General features: G+C 46.6%; 1 protein-coding gene and 1 long non-coding RNA gene across 2 annotated transcripts in view; one reads left to right on the forward strand and one right to left on the reverse strand.

The window, feature by feature from the left end:
* Positions 1-7,013: 7,013 nt before the first annotated feature.
* BHLHE40 (basic helix-loop-helix family member e40) lies at positions 7,014-10,961 on the reverse strand. Its single transcript, NM_001129741.1, is given in 5 exon segments — positions 7,014-7,870; positions 9,153-9,276; positions 10,281-10,388; positions 10,651-10,720; positions 10,882-10,961. Coding segments are annotated over 5 exon segments (1,239 nt in total).
* Positions 10,315-20,987, forward strand: part of LOC105603426 (uncharacterized) — a 160,443-nt gene continuing 149,770 nt past the window's right edge. The window contains exon 1 of the long non-coding RNA XR_006057022.2: positions 10,315-10,885. This is a non-coding gene — a long non-coding RNA (uncharacterized LOC105603426). The remainder of the gene's footprint in view (positions 10,886-20,987) is intronic.

The raw sequence follows: 20,987 nt of genomic DNA on the forward strand, positions 1-20,987 counted from the left end.
TAATTCTAAAACATTTCCATCACTTCAAATTAAAACCCTGTACCTATTAAGCAATTTTCCTTCATTTCCTCCTCCTTCAAGCCCTGGCAACCATCCATCTGTGTTCTGTCACTATGGGTTTATCTATTCTTTATACTCCATATCAGTAGAATCATACTATTTGTGACTTCCTGTGTCTGGCTTCTTTTACTGAGCATAATGTTTTGGAGGCTCATCCATGTTATTGCATGTATTATTCTACGTACACATACTGTAGCATAGAGCATGCACTGCATTTTTCTTTTTAGTCCATTGTGTTTATATACCATATTATGTTTATCCATTCATCTGTTGACATACATTTGGTCTGTTTCCACTTTTGGCTATTGTAAATAGTGCTGATAGGAGCGTGCTTGTACGTGTCCTTGTTGGAGTACCTGTTCTCAGTATTTTGGAGGTATATTCCTAGGAGTGCAATGGCAGAGTTAGATGGTAGTTCTATGTTTAACTTTTTGAGACATCACTAAACTGTCTTCACAGCAGCTGAACTGTTTTACATTCCCACTAGCAATGTAGGAAGGTTCCAATTTCTCCACATCCTCGACAACACTTGTTATTTTCTGTTTTGTTTTTTCTTTATTGCAGCCATCCTAGTGAGTGTGAAGTGGCGTCTCATTGTGGTTTTGATTTGCATTTCCCTGATGACTAATGATGTTGAGTATCTTTTCATGTGCTTCTTGGCCATCTGTACATCTTCTTGGAGAAATGGCTGTTCAAGTCCTCTGCCCATTTAAAAAATTGGGTCATTTTTCTTTTTGTTTCTACTTTCATAGATGTTTCAAATTCTCCTTAGTAAAAACAAAAGGTACCCAAATATTAGATATTTTATTAAAAACTTTGAGAAACACACATTTTTTTTCCCCTGGAAGGGGAGTGGTATTCTCTCATTTTTAAGGAAATGGCAATCCACTCCAGTATATTGCCTGGAAAATCCCATGGACAGAGGAGCCTGGAAGGCTACAGTCCATGGGGTCGCAAAGAGTCGGACACAACTGAGCGACTTCACTTAATTCCTCAAAGATCTCTGCATAATCTCAACCTTCATCTACTATCCATAATGGGGTTTCCAAGAAAACCATATTAGCTCTTCAAACAAATAAATAAACACAAGTTTCTTCCTTTTCACTCTTACAGGTGGGTGTAGGGCGGGACAGCAGGGCTCCTAGGATTAACCAAGGCCGGCTGTCCCTAACACTCAGGCCACAGCCTGAGGCCATCTGCCACCCCCCCCCGCCCCCCCCCAACGCCCCCCCCCCCCCCCCCCCCGCCACCCCCTACCTAGCAGCCTGGTGACTCATTCCCTGCTGCCCTACCTCAGTGTCTTTGCTAAGATTCCTCCAGGAAGGGAGGGCCCCGACTATAGCGGAAGAAACCTTCCGGGCCCCAGTCCAGGCACATCACAAGACTGGATGGCCCAGTGTGTCGGTGGCTGCCATAGCCAATGGGAGAGGCTTCACCCAGCTCATGTTCTGCTGTGGTAGTCGGGCCAAACAGATGGCCTGGGATAAACAGGGGGTGTTGGCCTGTTGGTGGGGGTGGGCTTTGAGTGGCCCCAGCCTCCTCCTGGATCCTGGAGCAGGAAGTGGGTGAAGTGAAGGCCATGCCGAGAAAGGGGCTGTAGTTGGGTACCTTCCAAACAGTTTGTGATATTTTTTTTTAGCAGTGGAATTCTCGTTCGAACAAACCTTTACGGTATTTAGGACAGAGAAAAAGGAAGCTGCTCCAGCTAAAGACGGGGTGAGAAGGCCAGAGGTTTCCCTCCCTCCATGCCACGTGGCCCTTGGGGAGTTCTGGGTCTCTGGGGAACACACCAATCCCGTTAACAGAGAGTCTTTACATGAAACCACTTGGAAGCCCTGCTCAGTCCGTCTCATGGCACCTCCAAGGGTCTCCGAGGCCTGAGGAGAAACCTGGCAGCATGGGAAGCTGAGATGCTGGCCCCCTTCTACAGAGACAGGTGGCCTCTTGCTTACCCCTCGTTAGCCCAGCCACACACTGGGGAGCTGACCACGGGCCACAGAGATCAGCCGGGGGCGGGGGGGGGGGGGCACAGCTGTCCTTCCAGCAAGAGAGCTGGGAACACGGCCTCCCTCCCTCCTTCCAGTCTCACCCCGAGTGGTCTGCAGGTAGCTACTGCCCCAGGCCCTTCAATCTGGCCCTCTCCTAACCTTAAAAGAGATGTGAAAAAATGAATGCCCCCTCCTCCCACTCCAGAAAACTTAACATAGAATTTCCTCAAACCCAAATTCTAGTTCTCAGCACAGTTAACTGATAAGTGCCCCCACCCATCCACCCTACCTATCTCACCATGCCCCAGTTTGCCTGTGGGGCTTGTTATTTTTTTAAAAATATATTTATTTATTTGGCTGCATGCAGTCTTAGTTGCGGTGTACAGGATCTTTGGTTGCAGCATATGGGATCTAATTCCCTGACTAGGGATCCAACCCAGGCCCCCTGCATTGGGAGAATAGCATCTTAGCCACTGGAGCACCAGGGAAGTATCAGAGATGGTACGTGGGCACATTTGTAATGATGCAAATAAAAAGTCAGGTGAATAACTTCACCCTGAGCCTGTTATCTCCTCCACGCACTAAGGATCCTAGTACCTATTCCCTGGGACTATTCTGAAGATTAAATGGGATATTGCATGTCCAAGCCCATGTCACAGAGCTCAGTTTAGAAGTAGTTCTATACCAGAGAAAGGGCATTGCTCTGTCCTTTACACATTGTGTCACCTCTGAGGAGGCTCAAATTTCTCCTCTCTTAGCTCCAGTTTTTCACTTCTTCTTAATACCTACCCCTCATAGTTGTTATAGGAAGTAGAGATAATTCACATAAAGTGCTTAATATATTGCCTGGCATAGGCACAGTACTCAAAATCTGGTAAGAACTGTGACAGTTATCACTACTTCTACTATTATTATTATGGCTGGTATTGCTATTATTTAAAGGGAAGAGCAATGGGGTTGAGTAGTTAAGCACACAGACTTTGGAGACAAATTGCCTAGCTTTAAATTTCAGTTCACCTCTGGAGCTGTGTGACTTTATGCAAGTTACTCGGCCTCTCTGTTTTTCTCTACCATATAAGGAAGATAGTAATTAAACCTACCTCATGGAGTTGCCCTGATAATCAAGTTTTTCTGTAGGGAGTGATTTGAAGAGTGGGAGATAATAAGTGCTACAAAGTGTTTGCTGTTAGTAATAGCAGTATTGGTATTATTACTAGTGTTTACAACCAGACTCTGAAAGCCTTTCCTTTGGCTCCGATTAAGAAGAGCCACAAACCAACACAGTCACCATTCCAATAATGGTTTAGTGACTCGGAAGCTGTGTGACTGTCGGCAAGTTAACTCCCCTCTCTGATCCCGTTTCTACTTCTCTCTAAAATGTAAAGTATAATAGCACCCATAATGGTACTTCTCGGTTGTTAGGCTTCATTAATGAGCGATGACCCGTGGGAAGCTTCGAGCTTCCAGATAATTAGGCTCCTGTTCCAACGCCCTGCTTAAATCCAGCTCCGTACCCCACCCAGCCCTCCCTTCCCCCCGCGGAGAGCGCTCGGATTCCCTCCCGCGGGGGCCTGAGGGGGTTGCTGCCCAGCGCCCGCTGCCAGGCCCTATTCTGGGGGCCGAGCGAGCCCGCGGCCGTGCCAAGCTTCCCCGGGGATCAGGTTTCTGCTGACGCGGTGCCAGGCACGTCTGCTTCCAGGAACCGGCAGCCGCATTTAGCCGCGGGCCGCACATGAAAGGGCTGCAGTCGGAAACGTGACGTTGTGTCAACAGGCGAGGCAGGTCAGCGCTGGGTGAGACCATCCCGGCAGCCCGGAGGAGGCTCACGCCCTGTCTGAAGGCGGCCAGATCCCCAGTGTCCGCTCCCCGGCCCCAGAGACCGAGCTGCACCCCCTCACCCGCGTGCACACCCCTGTTTCACAGAGGTCCTCTTTGTCCTGAAGGGGCCAGAGACGGAGTGCGAACCCCTCCTTCCGCATCGCTCTCCGAACCGCTTGGAACCTGCTGGCACCGGCCTAGAAAGAAGGTCAAGGGCAAGCTAGAAGCAGAGAAGAAGGCAGAGGGAGGGCTGCCCCTCTGAGGGGTGTTTGATAGACTCCAGTCCGGGGATTCTGGGTTGATGCTGTGTGGAACTCTCAAACCCTTTTTAGTTCAGCGTGCCGCAACCACTTCCCTCTGCCCCCACAGCTATTCCCTTGAGTCACCAACTGGGGAGGAGAGGGGGACAAGCAAAAAGAGTCTGGCCTTGATTTCAAGCCCCTGCTCCATTCCCAAGATAAACTTCTTTTGTTTAGGTTTTTACCCCAAACGTCTAGCCAGAAGAGCTTAGCAACTCACGCGGCAATTCAGAGCTTAATAAGCAGGAGAATGGGAGGGCCAGTCCCTAAGTTGCTGGGAGAAAGAGGCCGGTACAGAATTTGCTGTTTGCTTGCTATAGGATGTGTCAGACAGGGCTCAGAGTCCTTTTTTAGTGAATCAAAGACAGAAGTGAGGTGGGGGAGATGCCAGAAATGCCAGTTCATTGATCAGACCACCAGCTCATCTCCTGACTCCTCCCAAGACACATGCTGCCTGGGGACATCTCAAGCCAGGCAATGCTCACTCTCCCCTGCTGGCTCATCAGCAGACAGGGAAGGTGACTTTTGAAGCAAACAGACACCAAGGGCAGGTGGCGTCTCTGCCTGGTTGAGAACTCCCTGGGGGCAGGTTCCCTGCATGGGCTCCAGACAGCCAGAGGGTTCTGGAAGATACTTGGGGATCTGAAGTGTGGTGAGCTAGGCACTGGCCATCAGGAAACATCAGGACACCTCTGAGAGGGAGAAAGCAGCAGGCAGAATCAACCTGGTCATTTCCCACTTCTTTTCCCATGGAATTTTTTCTTTTTTTCTTTTTCATAAGAGCACTTGACTAAGGAACACCAATATTCATTCACACACAAACACACCCAGTGAGAGGAAGTCCAGGAAGGATGTAGAGAATAATCATGGAATGTTGCCTTCAGCAGCAATAGGACAGGATATGGCAAATCCATTAGACCTTGCTAAACTTGAAAAAGTGAGACCTCCTTGGCAGAGGTGCTATCCCCAGCAGTAATTATTATTGCATAATAATCCATTAAATCTTCTTCCAAAGCGCCTGCCTACCCTCCAGCAAGCTCCCCAGACATTGAGGCCCATGATTTCAGAAGTTTATTTTCTGTCAAGTTCCAAGGACCATGACAAAAGCAGACTGGGGGAAACACAGGCTTTTTGCTGAACTTTGGAAAGAGGTGTAGGGTGATTGTGAACATCTGGCAGAGGTTAGTTTAAGAAAACAATGAAACAAATATTTACCTACTAAATCGACTAAGCTTATTCTGTCTGAGTTACAGGAAAAGCTGAAATTACACCAAGATTAACTAGTTGCTGCCTTCAGTCAAGAGGGGAGAGCAAGAGATAGCCGTATCACACCCTTAAGAGTTATTTTAAACATGCAGGAGACCATTTTTCTCTTCCACAGGAAAAGGATTATTTTATTAAGTATTTTAAAACAACTACTTAACATTGACTCATAGATAAAAATATTTACAATTTCACACCTTCAGGAAGGCTCCAAAATATAAACACTGTACCTCTCCCTGGAGAAAAAAAAAAATTATTCTTCTCTTCAAAAACAGGAATACATTCATTTTTTCTCACTTTTGTAGATCAAGTAATTATACAAATAAACATCTGAAACATTTTCCTTTTTAATATATTTATATAATATATATTTATAACAGTTTTACAAATAAAGGCAATGACTTTATACCAAAATAAAAACAGGAAAAGAAAAAGTTAAAACACAATCAGCGATTAAGCATAGTGCATTTCGAAAAGCTGGTGCAGGGCTAGCTGGACAAGTCAGAAAAGTACTCTGGACCAAAAATAAAACATCTTTTCAAGGAGACAGAATCCTTTTATCAGGAAGGACACTCCATGTGCTATTGGGCGAGGGGAATTAGCCTGCAGAAAGGGTCTTGCTGTGCCAAGGGCTGGTTAGGTTTTTAAGAAGCTAAGCTTGGCTAAAAGGAGTTTTAGGTTAGAGCTGATAACCGAGTCTGGCTTTGCTTGCTAAAATGCATTAGTGCACTTCAGGGTGCTTGGCAAGCAGGTGCCTGCATCTCTCAGACCCTGGTTTGGTTCCCTGGACAGCGAGGCTTGTTTCCAGGTGAGACTAGAAGCAGGTGCCAGAGTCCCAGGGGATTCCTCCCTCCTCCCCTGGCAGCTAGACTTGTACCAGGGGGCCCTTTTCAGTTCCTTAGGAAGCAAATCACTAGGAAAGCCTGAGTAGGGAACTACATTCTCTTTATTCATCTGAGGCAGGGGTGGGGAGCAGACCTGCGGAAACCTCCCCAGACCACTACCGTGCTATGCCAGTGTCTGCTACCTCACCACTTTGGAGAAAGTTCAGTCTGGCTGCCCTCTGCCCATACAGTGAGTCACGGCGACAACAGAAGGGAGAAGGGTGGGGTCATCAGAGCTGGCTGGGAACTGCACTCTGGAAAGCCCTCTTTTGAAAGTACCTTTTTCTCAAAGCCACAGACCCAGCTCCCAAAGTGGAGACTGACTCACAGACCAAGACTTTGCAGCTTTTGGAAATTCAGCTGCTTTATATCAGAAGGGGCTACTCTCTGGGAGGGAAAGGCCCAGAGGTCTGAGACAATCCCCCCTAAGTCTCCTGATGTCAGGCAATCCTTCACAAGTTCCCTACGCCCAAAGGAGCTTTAACGTCCCATACCAACACACAATGCATAGTCAGGCACGCACGCGCGCACACGCACACACACACACACACACATACACACACACACCTGAATCTTCTCTCCCTGCCTCAGATGATCTTGGCATACACACTGAAACAATCTCGCTGCACTCACAAACACATTTTTTTTTTTTTTGGAAGTAGGGAGGAAGGAAAGTGAAGCAGCAGGATCCCCTAAATAGTTTAGTCTTTGGTTTCTAAGTTTAAAGGGGGGATCTGCTTCAGAGCTTGGAGCAGGGCAGAAGAGTCGATGGCAGGATGGGAGGGCAGGGGAGAAGGGAGTCTCTGGGGCATAAGCAAGGGGGCCGAGATCTTGTCTGGGTTCATGAAGCTGCTGAGGGCTGCGGCAGAGGCGTTGAGGCCCGGGTATAACACTGGGACAGACGTGGGGTACCAGCACTTCTCCAGCATGGGCAAGTAGGCAGTTGCTGACGGTGGGATCAGGTAGAAGGGCAGGCAGAACGGAGGCTGGTGCGGGTGTGGGCCCAGGAACGGGGAGCTGATCAGGTCAGTGCTAGTGAAAGGGCCTTCATCATCAGAGAGCTGCATTCTGCTCTTTTTCATGGGGGGTTCTTCGGATTCTTGCTTAATAGCACTGATCCTTTCTCCCATGGTGAATCTGCGTCCATGATCGCTTTTGAAGTACGGCTGCTCGACACGCAGCTCACTCTTCTCCGATTCTCCTCCGTAGCCGCTGTCTGTGTCCGTATCACTGCCACTCTGCTCGCCACTCGAGTGGGCGAAAGTTCGCTGGATGACTGGCACACAGTTTTTGCCTGGGCCTTCGGAGCCTTTGGCCAGGGAGCTGGGTTTCTCCTTGAAGTCCATTGCTTTGGGGGCTGGGTCTGACGGCTTCCTGGAAGTACCGCCCTGTAGAAGCTCGGAGACCACACGGTGGAGGTGGGTGACAAGCTGTGAAGATTTCAGGTCCCGAGTATTCTCATGCTTGGCCAGGTACTGAAGCACCTCCCGGGCACATGTCTGGAAACCTGAGCAGAACATCTCTTGGCCTGCCTCCACATTTCTTCCCGACAGATCACCTGGATCAACACAGATGCAAAGAGAGACATTTCAGAAGGCGCTGTGGTTCACATGGATACCTAGGTTCCAAAGACCCCGGGGCTTTCCTTTTTGTTAATAGCATTTGCTGATTGTATTTCTAACTCCAAGAGTAATATGATCAGGGGAAATTTGAATTACACTGAAAAGTATAAAGATTAAACTAAAAATCATCCATAATTCTACCTCTCAGAGATAAAATATGATTTGTAATGGCTGTGTAATATCATAGGCATAGACCACATTTGACAGAGACAGACGGTTTCCCCTCTTGTTGCATTTCTAAGGAATTCTTGAGTTTTCGTTATAAGTAACACAGCCATAATCATCCTAGTGTGCTCATAACCAGAGTCAATTTACAGAACATCATCTTACCATAGTGAGATGGACAGTGACCAGTCAAAAAATGAGAATGAAGGAACCACGTCACCTAAAGTACGCTTATTTTCAATGGCTTATACAAGTTGCAGTCATGCTGCTATATTTAAAGGCTATTTCTAGGTTTTTCTCATATAGTGTATCCATGATCCCCAGGAAGTTAGGTATGACCATCTTTCTGTTTTCAATGAGGCAACTGGCAGAACGACTTCCTCATTGTCCTGGTTTGGAGAGGAGAGGAGAGAAGAACGAGGGAGTGGGTAGAGGAATTTCTCCCTCGTTTGTACAGTATTATTTGGAATGGGTGAGACCAGACGGTTAGATGACTGTGATTCTCTGGAAGTCCGTAGAAATGGGTGATGAAACTTCAGTGGTTTCGTTAGATTGTGTAATTCACCGAGATACCTAGTGGCTATTCAGGGAACCACATGAAATGCAGGAAAAACTACTGCTGTCATCTTGCCAGGCTCATACCACACACCGAGGGATAAGGAAGTGGAGAAACATTAAAACACTGGGGCATACCCATGATTTATTCTCCAATGAAACAGGGCTAAGGAAAACAACTGTAAAACACCCACGATGCAAATTATAGGTGCCTTGGCATTTTCAAAGTGGAGGGGACTCCCAGAACCCCAGAAACTCTTAAGCCAAAATGCCACAGAAATATTTTACCATTTGACTAATATGTATTCATGCCAGGTGGCACACAGCAGCATTCCAAATGAAAAGTCTGACCTTTTAGGAAAGATAAAACAGCATCTCCCCCAACTAACATGCATAAGCAATTTGTTGCGGGAATGTTTCTTACACCAGATGTTGAGCTTACAGGCTCTCTATTTGTGCTAGAACTCTAAGGAGATGATAGCCAAACATGGTACTCACCAGCTTGCAGACCGCTCTGCAGGGCAATGATTTTCTGCTGTTGTTGATCAATTAGGTTTGTTAATGCTTTCACATGCTTCAAGGTAAGTTCAAGAACCACTGCTTTTTCCAAGTGACCCAAAGTCTGGAATAAAAAGAGCCTCCGTCAGCAGTGAGCTCAGAGAAGTCCCACCTCTGGGATACTAATTAGCCATGAGATTCATCAGTCGCCTGGGCTACACTTCATGGGGTCGCAAGAGTCAGACACCACTAAGCGACTAAACCACCACCACCGAATGTCTCTAAAGGGGGATAAAAAGGTCTGTTCCTGGTTGGCTAAATTAAGTTTTAAGTTTATAGATGATGTTTAAAAATATGTATATATGCATATATTTTTGATTAGAGGACAGCAAACAAGTGTACCCCATCTTTGGAGGCATTTTGGAAGCAGCAGCTAGCTCAGGAGAAAGCTTTGACAGATAAATTTTTCCAGCAGCCGTTGCTGACCTTAACTCAGGGGAATCCAGAGATAACATTTCTCTGCAGTGGTGTCAACCCTAGTAGAGACTTCTACTGTGTCTGGCAGCCAAGAGGCTTTCCCTAGTTTCTTTCCTGACACCCTGTCATAACTTCTAGCTCATCTACGCTTTTTTGTTCCTTCCTAAATACTATTTTCTCCTAAATACTATTTTTCTCTTCTTTCCCCAACCAAAGGTTGCCAATCTAGTAAGCTATTGACAATCGCCAAGAAAGGACAGGACGTAAAAAAAAAAAAAAAAAAGACACATCAAAACAAGTCCTCTTATTTTAAAAAGGGATGTGGGGAAGGGGGTAAAAAAAAAAAGTGGGTTGCTGGATTTGCTCAATGTGAGAAAAGGAGAACCCGGAGAATCACCTTAAACTCTAGCAAAGGAAGGCCGGCTGGTGTTGGTGCCAAGCTGGACAAGTACAAATGATTCTTATCTTATTTGCACGAGGTTGCCAGAAAATTCTGAGACTGGAGAAGGGTACCCCCAAACAGAGCCAGCCACTAGCTAGGATCCAGCCATCTGGTCTGCAGTTCCTGGCGGAGCCTGCAGGCGGCGGGTGACCCTCGCCCGCCCTCTGGGCAGAGGAGCTGGTTTGGAGAGGGGCCAGCTTCTCACTTACTGTAAGTTTGAGATGTTCGGGGAGGAGATCCTTCAGCTGGGCGATGCACTCGTTAATCCGGTCACGTCTCTTTTTCTCGATGAGCCGGTGCGGCAGTTTGTAGGTTTCCTGCAAAGCGCACGGAGAGATGGTGGGCGCGGGAGGAAGGAGGTGAGAAGCGCTTCTCCTTTCCCACCCCGCGGCAGAAGAGTCTCGGCAGTGGAGCAGAGTCACACCCAGAACCCTATCTGCCCCTTCTTCTCCAAGCCACTCAGTAGAGGCACAGGGCCCACACCTTGCATACCTCCCTCCAACGTTAAAGTGAGAAAACTTTTATTGGAAACTCAGCGCGTGCGAGGGCCTGGGGTCCACAGGGGCGCGGTGCTCTTACCTTGCTGTCCTCGCTCCGCTTTATTCCCCGCCTCGACTTGTACACTTGGTACATATGGGCAAAATCCATCCTGCAGGGAGAGGGACGAGGAAGGGTCATGACTTGCGCATCGGTTGCAGGAGCCCTGACTGGCAAGAACCCCCGGATGCACCCAGAACTACTTGGAGTTGAAAGCCGCGTAGAAGGCAGGACTGGAGTTGAGGCTTGAAGGGGCCAGGGGTGCCAACTTACCCTGGTAGGTCTCCGGGCTCCAGTCCTGGCGCTTTGGGCAGGCAAGTGGGGGGCGGTTGCGCGCTGGGGATCCGCTCCATTGCGCTGCGAGCCGGGGCCACTCTGCGCTCCTGTCTGCAGTGGCGGAGCGTCGGGTGAGGACTGTCGTGGAGGAGGTTTCGGGGGTCTCTCCGCAGGGCTTCCACTGAGTCAGAGCTCTCTGAAATCCGCTGGGCTGCGAAGAGCTGCGGCTTTGAGGTGCTGCTTCAGTTGGGGGCGTGCATGGTGTACCCGCGGCCTCTGGCTCCGGCTCTGCGCACAGACTGGCGGTGTGTGCTCCCAGTGCCGTCTGCACGGTGCGAGCCAAGTGAATGAGAAGTGGGGCGGGCGGGGAGGCGGGAGGGAGGGGGGGTGCGGTTAGGGCGGAGTGGGGGGGGGGATGGTGGGGGAGAGCCGAGGAGTAATGGAGAGGCTGCGGGCTGGGTTAAATGGGAGCGAGTGGGTGGGTTGGAGCTACGTGTTCTACCCTGTGACTCCAGGCACGTCTGGCCGCTGCCGGGGAGGGAAGGAGCGACCTGCCCGCCCTCCCCCGGCTTCATCACATGAGTCTCACGTGTTGGACAACGCTCCCGCGGCTGCGAGGGAGCCCCCACCCCCCAGCCCCGGCCCCCAGGTGTCTGCGGCTGCCTTTCCCCGAAGAGGGGGTTGGCAGGGCAGTCTGGGTCCTGCCTAGCTGGGCGAGGGGCGCGGAAGCTGGAAGGGGCTAGGGAGCCGGGGAGGTGGTGGGGGGAGGTTGGTAACGTGGGCGAACCTGCCCCAGGGAAATGAAGTAAGTTCCCGTCTCCTGGGAGGGAACGGGGGAGGACGGATCCGCCCGCGTCTGACTCAAGCCGGGAGAGGAATATCCCCTCGCTCGCTCCAGCCCAACCCTCTTCCTCCTCCTCCCCCCGCGCGCCCGCTCGGAGGAACCAGCGCGCAGCAGAGGGAGTCGCCCGGCCCCCCTGCCTTCCCCAGAGGCTGGGGTTTCTTTCCGCGCCGGCTTCCCTGCCCCCACCCCTCGGCCCCGAGTCCAGGAATCGCCCGCCGTGGGGAGGGGCCGAGGAGGGCGGGGCGGATGTCACCCCATGGGAAGCGGGCTGGCAGCCAAGCGCAGGGGCAGGCGAGGCCGCCGCGGAGCACGCTGCGCGCACCTGACCCGCTAGGCTGTGCGCCGCGGTCCCTGGCTCCTTTGGAGCTGTGCTCCCGGGGCGCAGTCTGCGTGCCGGCGGACACTCACTTGCGCACCCCCCAGGGTGCCCCAGTGCCCCCACCCCCCTCCCCGGCCCACACTTAGGCTGATCAAGCACAGAAAGAGACCGGGCGCGGTGCCCTGCGTTTCCTCCCTCCTCTGCCCCCACTGGAGCAGAGGCGCCCGGGTCCCCTCCCCTTGGGCTGCAACGTTACACAACCGCGGCAGCGGCGCTTGCCCTGCGGCAGCGCGGGGCGTGACACTTCACCTGGCCTGGGCTTGGGCCGCAGAGCTCCTGACAGAGCGCCCTTCTGCCCTGGCCGGGGACCAAGACCCCCGAGCACAGGAGCTCCCGGGGGTCGGGGTCGTCCATCTCCCCCTGCCGGGGACTTCTGCGGCGCAGTGTGCGGTCTGCAGCCGGGGCAGGATGGAAAAGAGAGACTTGGAAAAACTGCCCATCACGCTGACGTCTTAGCGTTCATTCACTCGACAAGTGTTGGTTGAGCCCCCTACCCTGTGCCCGGCGTTGTGCTTAGATACGCTGCCAGATACACTGTAGGTGAATGGAACACAGATGCTGCTCTTGAATTCACAGGAACCTCTGAGGAGGGCTTACCCTGGGAAATGAGGGGAAGGCAGTACTGGGAAAATTGTATCGGTGCTGCTGGTGAAGAGAAGGGAGAAGATAAGATAGAAAGTGTGGGCTTAAAAAAATTTTTTTGGTATTAAAAAAAATTATTTTTAAAAATTTAATGTGAACCACAATATCTGGGCAGAGGAGGAGAGGGGAGACGTTAACCCATCGCCCGGAGCCTGGGGCAGAAGGGCCTCCTCCAAGCGGCTCCAGATCTCTGCAATCTCTCTGAGGCCGCCCGAGGCCCCCACCCACTCCCCCGGAAAAGTCCGGCCTCTGTGACCTTCTAACTCTGCCTGGAGCAGGGAAAACAGCTGAAACTCCAAGCCCGCTCTGTGAGCAGCGCTGATGCTGTCAGAGGAGGGAGCCAGTGGAAATTCATGACTAAAATAAGGCCTGGCTGGGGATTTCACTGACCTCTGTGCTGCCCTGCCCTGTAAGTTCGGGGAGTTGAGAGATGACTGTGAGCCTTTCCCACCGCGCCTCGGGTCAGTCACCCCGCTGCCGAGTGACCTGGCTGTGGGAAGGATTGAAAAAAACTACAACAACAAAACGGGGTCAGTGCTGAAACCTGGTGAAGATCAGCCTCGGGTGCAGTTGAGGGGGCGGGTAGCGGTGGGCTCAGTCTTAATTGGCAGTGTCCTTGACAACCTAGAGATCTGGGATTCACACGTTGACCAAACTGGGAGTGGATTTCCTTCAGGTCGCTTTGGAGAGCTCCCACTTCCTGTTTATGTTTCACAAGCGTCAAACTCATTAGCAAGTGTGAGAAGTGCCTCCTTTTCTAAGTGCTGACTAGCCTGGCCTCGCCTGGGGGCTCAGCATCGCTCTGTCCTGGAATGTACTTTTGCTGGCTTGTGTTACCAGCCTTCTCTCTGGAGGTGATACGGCTTCCTGCCAGAAGGGGGGCAAGCAGGACCACAGGCAGGAGGGGACAGGAGTCAGTTCTGGGTTTGTGCTTTCAGTCAAGGGTGACCTGCTCCATTGTGAGAATTTAATAGGGATGAATGAAGAGTTGTCATGACTGCGTCTGAGCCACAGTTGCACCAGGAAATAAGTACTGGGGAAGGATGGAACACATGTCCCCCCATGGGTCACTCTCCCCCAGCATAGACACCCCCCCCCCCACCGCCGCAACCAGGAGTGAACCCAAACAGTTCAGATTGCATGGCTCAGAGCTCAGTATCATTCCTAGAATGCTTTGAAGTTATCTATACTTTTTGCCCTTACCTGACCTACAATGGGAAATACCAAAATGGATTGTTTCCTAGGTTTTGTTTGTTCCAAATGTACTTTCAAGCATCAAGGATTATCCCCACCTTACCAAAGTGTTACTGTACCAGGTTATATTACTTTTAATGTTTCTCTTCTCTCAAAGCTTATGATTATTTTTTATTGAACTAAACAAAATAGTTCCTTCTCCTCATGCATCTTTTCATCCTGAAGAATCTTAATGTTTCAGTCTGTCATCTTTTGTAGATAGTTGGTTTAGTGCTTACTGTGTGCTAGTTTTTAGACTGAATGCAAACACGTTGTACACGTTCATTTACTTCTCACCACCACCTTACTGGGCAGTCATTAGCTCATTTTTATGTTTATTTAACACATTTAATGAGAACAACAATGTGCTGGGCACTGAACAATGCCCAGGAATATATAATGTGCCCTCTTGGAAATTGAGGCTCAGGGAGGTTAAATTACCTGCCTCGGTTTGTATAGCCTGAGATTAGATCTGGAATTGAACCCCAGGTTTGTTGGACTCCAAAGCTTGAGCTCTTAATCACCATACTTGAGGCTGCCTGGTAGGGCTCTTTGGGTAGTGCGCTGCTCAACTCCAGGGGGAGCCATTCACATTGCAGTCTGTGTGAAAGCATCCTCTAAAGTGTTGCAAGGCAGCACCGGGCAGCTGCCCTGGGTAATCCTGATAGTTTGTAGCCCTCGCCTCTGTTTTGTTTCTTCTCAGTGTACAGAGACCATATTTTTGGACAAGTAAGGAGAAGATTTTCCTTTACTAGTGAGGCTCAGCATTTTGGTGGTCTGATGCTGTGTGTTGGAAATAGTTAGGCAGGCCCCTCCTAGCAGGAAACTAGAACCCACAGACCCCTGCATATATCCACATGTACATATATCATCACTTTTTGCAAGTTGATGAAGTCTCACAATTTTTTTCTACCACAGTTCACAGTAAGAAATACATTTTACATCATGACTCAACATGTACAAACACACACACTCCCAGAAGTATATTGAAACAGAGCAGTCAAGGCTTGGTTGGGATCACTGCCAATATTTGTGGCCACTATTCTCTTTCCCCTACTCTGAGCAGCCATTGCTTGCTGAAAGAAAAATTTAAACCATTTAGGAAAAAGCCAGCCTAATGGATTTCAGACAAAAAATTTCCAAAATAATTTCTCTTTGATATATTCATTCTAACATTTTCTAGTCTTGTCTAGTATATTTTAAAGAATATTTTGGTCTTTACTTACTAAATTGAGTTTTTGATCCATCAGTACTTCCTGATCAACAATTTGGAAACATGCTCTGCAGTAGAGAGAGTGCTGACATGTTGGCTTGTCCCCACCAGAAAGACATCAATGGCATCTACACACTTGCAGATCTTCCAGATCACTTATAGAAATGTTAAATAAAGCTGCTGGTCCTGGATGAGTTCAGTGGTGTTTTCAAATGAATGAGTTCAAATGGTGTCTCCTTTCAGGACATCCCTGCTTTATGTTCAGTTGTAGGAGTAAAATATTCAGTTTTGTTGATATGCATCATGTTATGTGTTGGTGAGCTGTAGTTCCTTCATCCAGTTGAGGAAGTTTTCTGCTATTGTTAGTTTGCTCACAGAGTTTATCATAAAAGGATGTGGAATTTGTCAGATACGTTTTCTGCATCCAGCAAAACAGTCATGTGGCTTTTGTCTTTCATTCTGTTAATATCATGAATTACAATTTTAGTGTTCAGTCAACCTTGAATTCCTGAGGTAAGCCTATCGTGATCAATGTGTTATCCTTATTTTTATTGTTAGATTTAATTAGCTAATAATATGTATTAAGGATTTTCATGTCTATGATTGTGAAGGGTGAAAAACTTATCAATTAATTATATTAATTTTTGCAATTATCCAATTTTGAATTTATTGATTTACTCTGCTGTCTATCTTATATTTTATCAATTTCCTCTTATTTTTATTATTCCTTTTCTTTTGGTTATTTTATATTTAACTTGTTCTACTTTTTCTTGTTTCTTTAGATGTAAAATATTATCATTGATCTTAAACCTGTCTTTTTATAAATATCCAAAGCTAGAAAAACCTGTAGTTTTTCTTTTTTTTTTTGTAATCTTTGTCAGGTTTTAGCATCAAAATAATGCTAGTCTCATAAAACAATTTGGGAAATATCCTATCTCTTCTGAAAGATGTTAAGTGGGATTGGTACTATTTCTTTCTTAAATAGTAGGAGAAGCTCATTGGGCCTAGAGGTTTGTTGTGGGGGGAATGCTTTTACCATGAATACATTTTAATAGATTCCAGGCTATTTAACATTTTTATTTCTTCTTTTATCGATTTGGTAATTTTTTTTCATGAAATTTGTCTATTATCTTTAAAGTTGTCAGTATATTGGATAGTGTTATCCTTTTAATGTTTATGTAATCTGCAAGGAGATCCAACCAGTCCATTCTGAAGGAGATCAGCCCTGGGTGTTCTGTGGAGGGAATGATGCTAAAGCTGAAGCTCCAGTACTTTGGCCACCTCGTGCGAAGAATTGACTCATTGGAAAAGACTGATGCTGGGAGGGATTGGGAGCAGAAAGAAAAGGGGACGACAGAGGATGAGATGGCTGGATGGCATCACCGACTCGATGGACGTGAGTTTGAGTGAACTCTGGGAGTTGGTGATGGACAGGGAGGCCTGGCGTGCTGCAATTCATGGGGTCTCAAAGAGTCAGATACGACTGAGCAACTGAACTGAACTGAATCTATAGTGACAAATCTTTTTTACTTCTTTTAAAATGTTTGTTTTTCTTTTTTTATTTATCATCTTACCAAGAGACTTGTTAATTAATTATATTAATTTTTGCAATTATCCAATTTTGAATTTATTGATTTACTCTGCTGTCTAATATTTTATCAATTTCCTCTTATTTTTATTATTCCTTTTCTTTTGGTTGTTTTATATTTAACTTGTTCTACTTTTTCTAGTTTCTTTAGATGTAAAATATTATCATTGATCTTAAACCTGTCTTCTTATTATAAATATCCAAAGCTAGAAAATTTCCTCTAAGCCCTGCTTTCCCAGCATTCCACAGTATTTAGTATTTGTATTTGCCTTATCATTCAGGTCAAAATATGTTGTATTAGTCTTTGTGACTTTTATTTGATTCACAGGTTATTTAGAAGGGTATTGTTTAATTCCCAAATATTTGTAAATTTTCCAGATAACTTTTTCCTTTTTCTTTTAAAATAATTAGAGAGCCACAGGAAGTTATGAAAATAATATAGAGAAGTTGCATGTCTCCTTCACCCAGTTTCCCCCAGTGGTAACATCTTACATGACTATAACACAATATTCAAACAAGGAAATTAGCATACATAAAACTACAGAGAGTTTTCAGTTTTTACCCGTTTTCCATGCATTCACTTTTGTGTGTGTGTATAGAGTTCTATGCAATTTTATCACACTCATCGATTACTATATAACCACCTCATCAAGATGCAAAACTGTCATATCACTACAAAGTCCCCAGCTGTTGCCTCTTTGTTATCAGACCTGTTCCCTTCTCTTCTCCCATTCCTAATGTCTGGCAACCACTAGAGTGTTCTCTATTTGTAATATCATGTTAAGAATGTTATAAAAATGGAATCCTGTGGTATGTAACTGTTTGAGGCTGAATTTTTTTCTGCTCACTGTAAGCCTCTTGAGATCCATCCAAGAGGTAGTGTGTATCAATATTAAGTCTCTCTTTTTTTTTAAAATATTTTTTTGTCATTCCCTTTTTTGGCTTTGCCAAGTCTTAGTTGTGGCATGTGGGATCTTTTTGTTACAGCACATGGACTCTAGTTCCTTGACCAGGAATGGAACACGGGAATTGGGAGCCCAGAGTCTTAGGTACTGGACCACCAAGAAAGTCCCACTAGTAAGTTCCCTTGTTATTGATGAGTGATATTCCATGCTGTAGATGTGACACAATTTATTTAATTATTCATCCGTTCAAGGACATTTGAGCTCCATTTCTTTCTGCTATTAGAAATAAACCTGCTGTGAACCTTTTTCTACATGCTTTTGGGTAGGCACAAAAAGCTTTCTTCTCTGGGATAAATGCCCAGGGGTATAATTCCTCATATAGTAATGTGCATTTGGTTTTCAAGAAAATGACAAACTACTAGCCAGAGTAGCTGTACCATTTTACATTCCCAGTTGCAATGTTTGAGAGATCTAGTTTCTCTGTGTCCCAACTAGTATTTGGTCTAGTCACAATTGTGTTTTTTTAAACTTGTTCAGTCACCCAGTCATCTCCAACTCTTTGCGACCCCATGAACTGCAGCACGCCAAGCTTCTGGGTCCTTCACTATCTCCCAGAGTTTGCTCAAACTCAAATGTCCATTGAGTTGATGATGCCATCCAACCATCTCATCCTCCATTGCCCCCTTCTCCTCCTGCCCTCAGTTTTTCCCACCATCAGGGTCTTTTCCTGTGAGCTGGCTCTTCATTTCAGCTTCAAAATCAGTCCTTCCAATGGTAAAGAATCTGCCTGCAATGCAGGAGACCAGGTTCCATCCCTGGGTTGGTAAGATCCCCTGGAGAAGGGAATGGCAACCCACTCCAGGATCCTTGCCTGGAGAATCCCATGGACAGTAAAGCCTGGTGGGCTACAGTCCATGAGGTTGCAGAGTCAGACACAACTGAGCAACTAACGTTTTAAACCTTAGCTTGTCCAAATAGGTGTGTAATGCCAGGTATCTCTCTATATTGGTTTCTAATTTATTAGTTTTGAGTCAGAAGGTATACTCAATTTGATTTTAATTCTTTGACATTTATTAAACCATCTTTCATTGCTGAGCATATAGTCTAGCTTGATGAATGTTTCCTATGGGTTTGGAAAAAATATGTATGCTGTAGTTCTGTTGGGGGCAATATTTTATCAAGTCCTTTGGGTCAAGTTGGTTGATAGTGCTGTTCAAATAAGGGTTTCCCTGGTGGCTCAGATGGTAAAGAGTCAGCCTGCAATGCAGGAGACCTGGGTTTGATCGCTGGGGTGGGAAGATCCCCTGGAAAAGGAAATGGCAACCCACTCCAGTATTCTTGCCTGGAAAATCCCATGGACTGAGGAGCCTGGCGGGCTACAGTCCATGAAGTTGCAAAGATATCTCTATGCTGATTTTTTTTGTCCAAAATAGAAGTGTTAAAATCTCTCCAACTATAATTGTAGATTTGTCCATTTCTGTCAACTTCCGCTTTATACATCTTGGAACTTTCTTCATAGTTGCCTGCACATTTTGGATTGATAGGTCTTCTTGATAATTTTATTCTCTCATTAAAAGTTTCCCTCTTTCTCTTCAGTAATACTCTTTTAAAAATATTTATTCATGGCCACCTTGGGTCTTAGTTGCAGCATATGAGATTTTTAAATTGTGGTGCGTGGCCTTCTCTCTAATTGTGGTACTTGGGTTCAGTAGTTGCAGCTCTCAAGCTTAGTTGCTCTCTAGCATGTGGGATCTTAGTTCTTAGTCAAGGATGAAACTCACATCCGCTGCTTTCCAAGGTGGATTCTTAACTGTTGGACCACCAGGGAAGTCCCTTCAGTAATATCCTTGTCCTGAAGTATGCTTTTTCTGATATTAATATAGCTTTACATGTTTTTTATATTTAGTGTTGGCATAATGTATGTTCTTTATCCCCTTACACTTTCAACTGGTGTCTTTTTTAAAAAAAAAAAACAAACACCACATCGTTTAATTTTGGCTGCTTCGGGTCTTTGTTGCTGCGTGCTCGGTTTCTCTCATTGCAGGGAAAGGGGCTACTCTTTTTTTGCTTGTGCACAGGCTTCTCACTGTGGTGGCTTCTCATGTTGTGGAGCACCGGTTGCAGGCACGTGGGCTTCAGTAGTTGCAGCACGGGGGCTCAGTAGTTGTGGTGTTTGGGCTTTAGTTCCCCACAGCATGTGAAATCTTCCTGGACCAGGGTTCAAACCCATGTCCCCTGCATTGGCAGGCAGAGTCTTCTCCACTGCACCACCAGGGAAGTTCAACCTATGTCTTAAATTCTATGTTTGTAAATAGCCTGTTGTTGGATTTTGCTTTTATATTGATTTAACAATCTGCCTTTTGATTGGAGTGTTTAATATATATTTATATTTGAGATAATTATTAGTATGGTTGGGTTTAAATCCCCCATCTTGGTACTTGTTTTCTGCTTATCTCGTTTATGCTTTGTTTCTATTCTGATTTTCCTGCCTCCTTTGGATATGTTGAATTTTTTTAATCATTCCATCTTGTCTCCTGTGTTTAAGTACACTTCCTTATGGTATATTCTAGTGGCTATTGTTGAGTAGTGGTTCTTAAATTTTACCTGTGTTAGAAACAGCTGGAGGTCTTATTAAAACACAGATTTCTGGGCCATACCCACAGTTTCTTATTCAGTAGGTCTGTGATTGAGCTCAAAAGTTTGCATGTCTGATAAGTTTTCAGATGCTGAAGATAGAAATTTCAGCTCTAAAGGTTATGCTGTGTATCTTTAAGTTATCACAGCCTACCTTCAAATAATACACTACAAAGTGCTTCTATACAACTTGATGGTTGTGTAAAAACCTTACAACAGTTCAATTCTTTTTATTCTTCCTTTTGACCCTTATGCTATTGTTATTTTACATTTTACCTGTAATATGCTATAAATTTCAAAATGTTGGTGTTTGTTTGATTTTTGGCCATGCTTGTGGTATGTGGGCTCTTAGTTCTCCGACCAGGGATCGAACCTGTGCCGCCAACAATAGAGGCACAGTCTTAACCACTGAATCGCCAGGGAAGTCCCTACTGTTACTTGCTTTAAACAGTCAGTCAGTCGTGTCCAACTGTTTTTGACCTCATGGACTGTAGCCCACCAGGCTCTTTAGGCAAGAATATTGGAGTGGGTAGCTGTTCCCTTCTCCAGAGGATCTTCCTGACCCAGGGATCAAACTTGGGTCTCCCTCACTGCAGGCAGGTTCTTTTACCATCAGAGCCACCAGGGAAGCCCCAAACAGTCAGTAGTGGTCTAAAATATTCTTC

This window comes from Ovis aries, chromosome 19 (genome assembly GCF_016772045.2).
Source record: "Ovis aries strain OAR_USU_Benz2616 breed Rambouillet chromosome 19, ARS-UI_Ramb_v3.0, whole genome shotgun sequence".
NCBI classification, from domain to species: domain Eukaryota; kingdom Metazoa; phylum Chordata; class Mammalia; order Artiodactyla; family Bovidae; genus Ovis; species Ovis aries.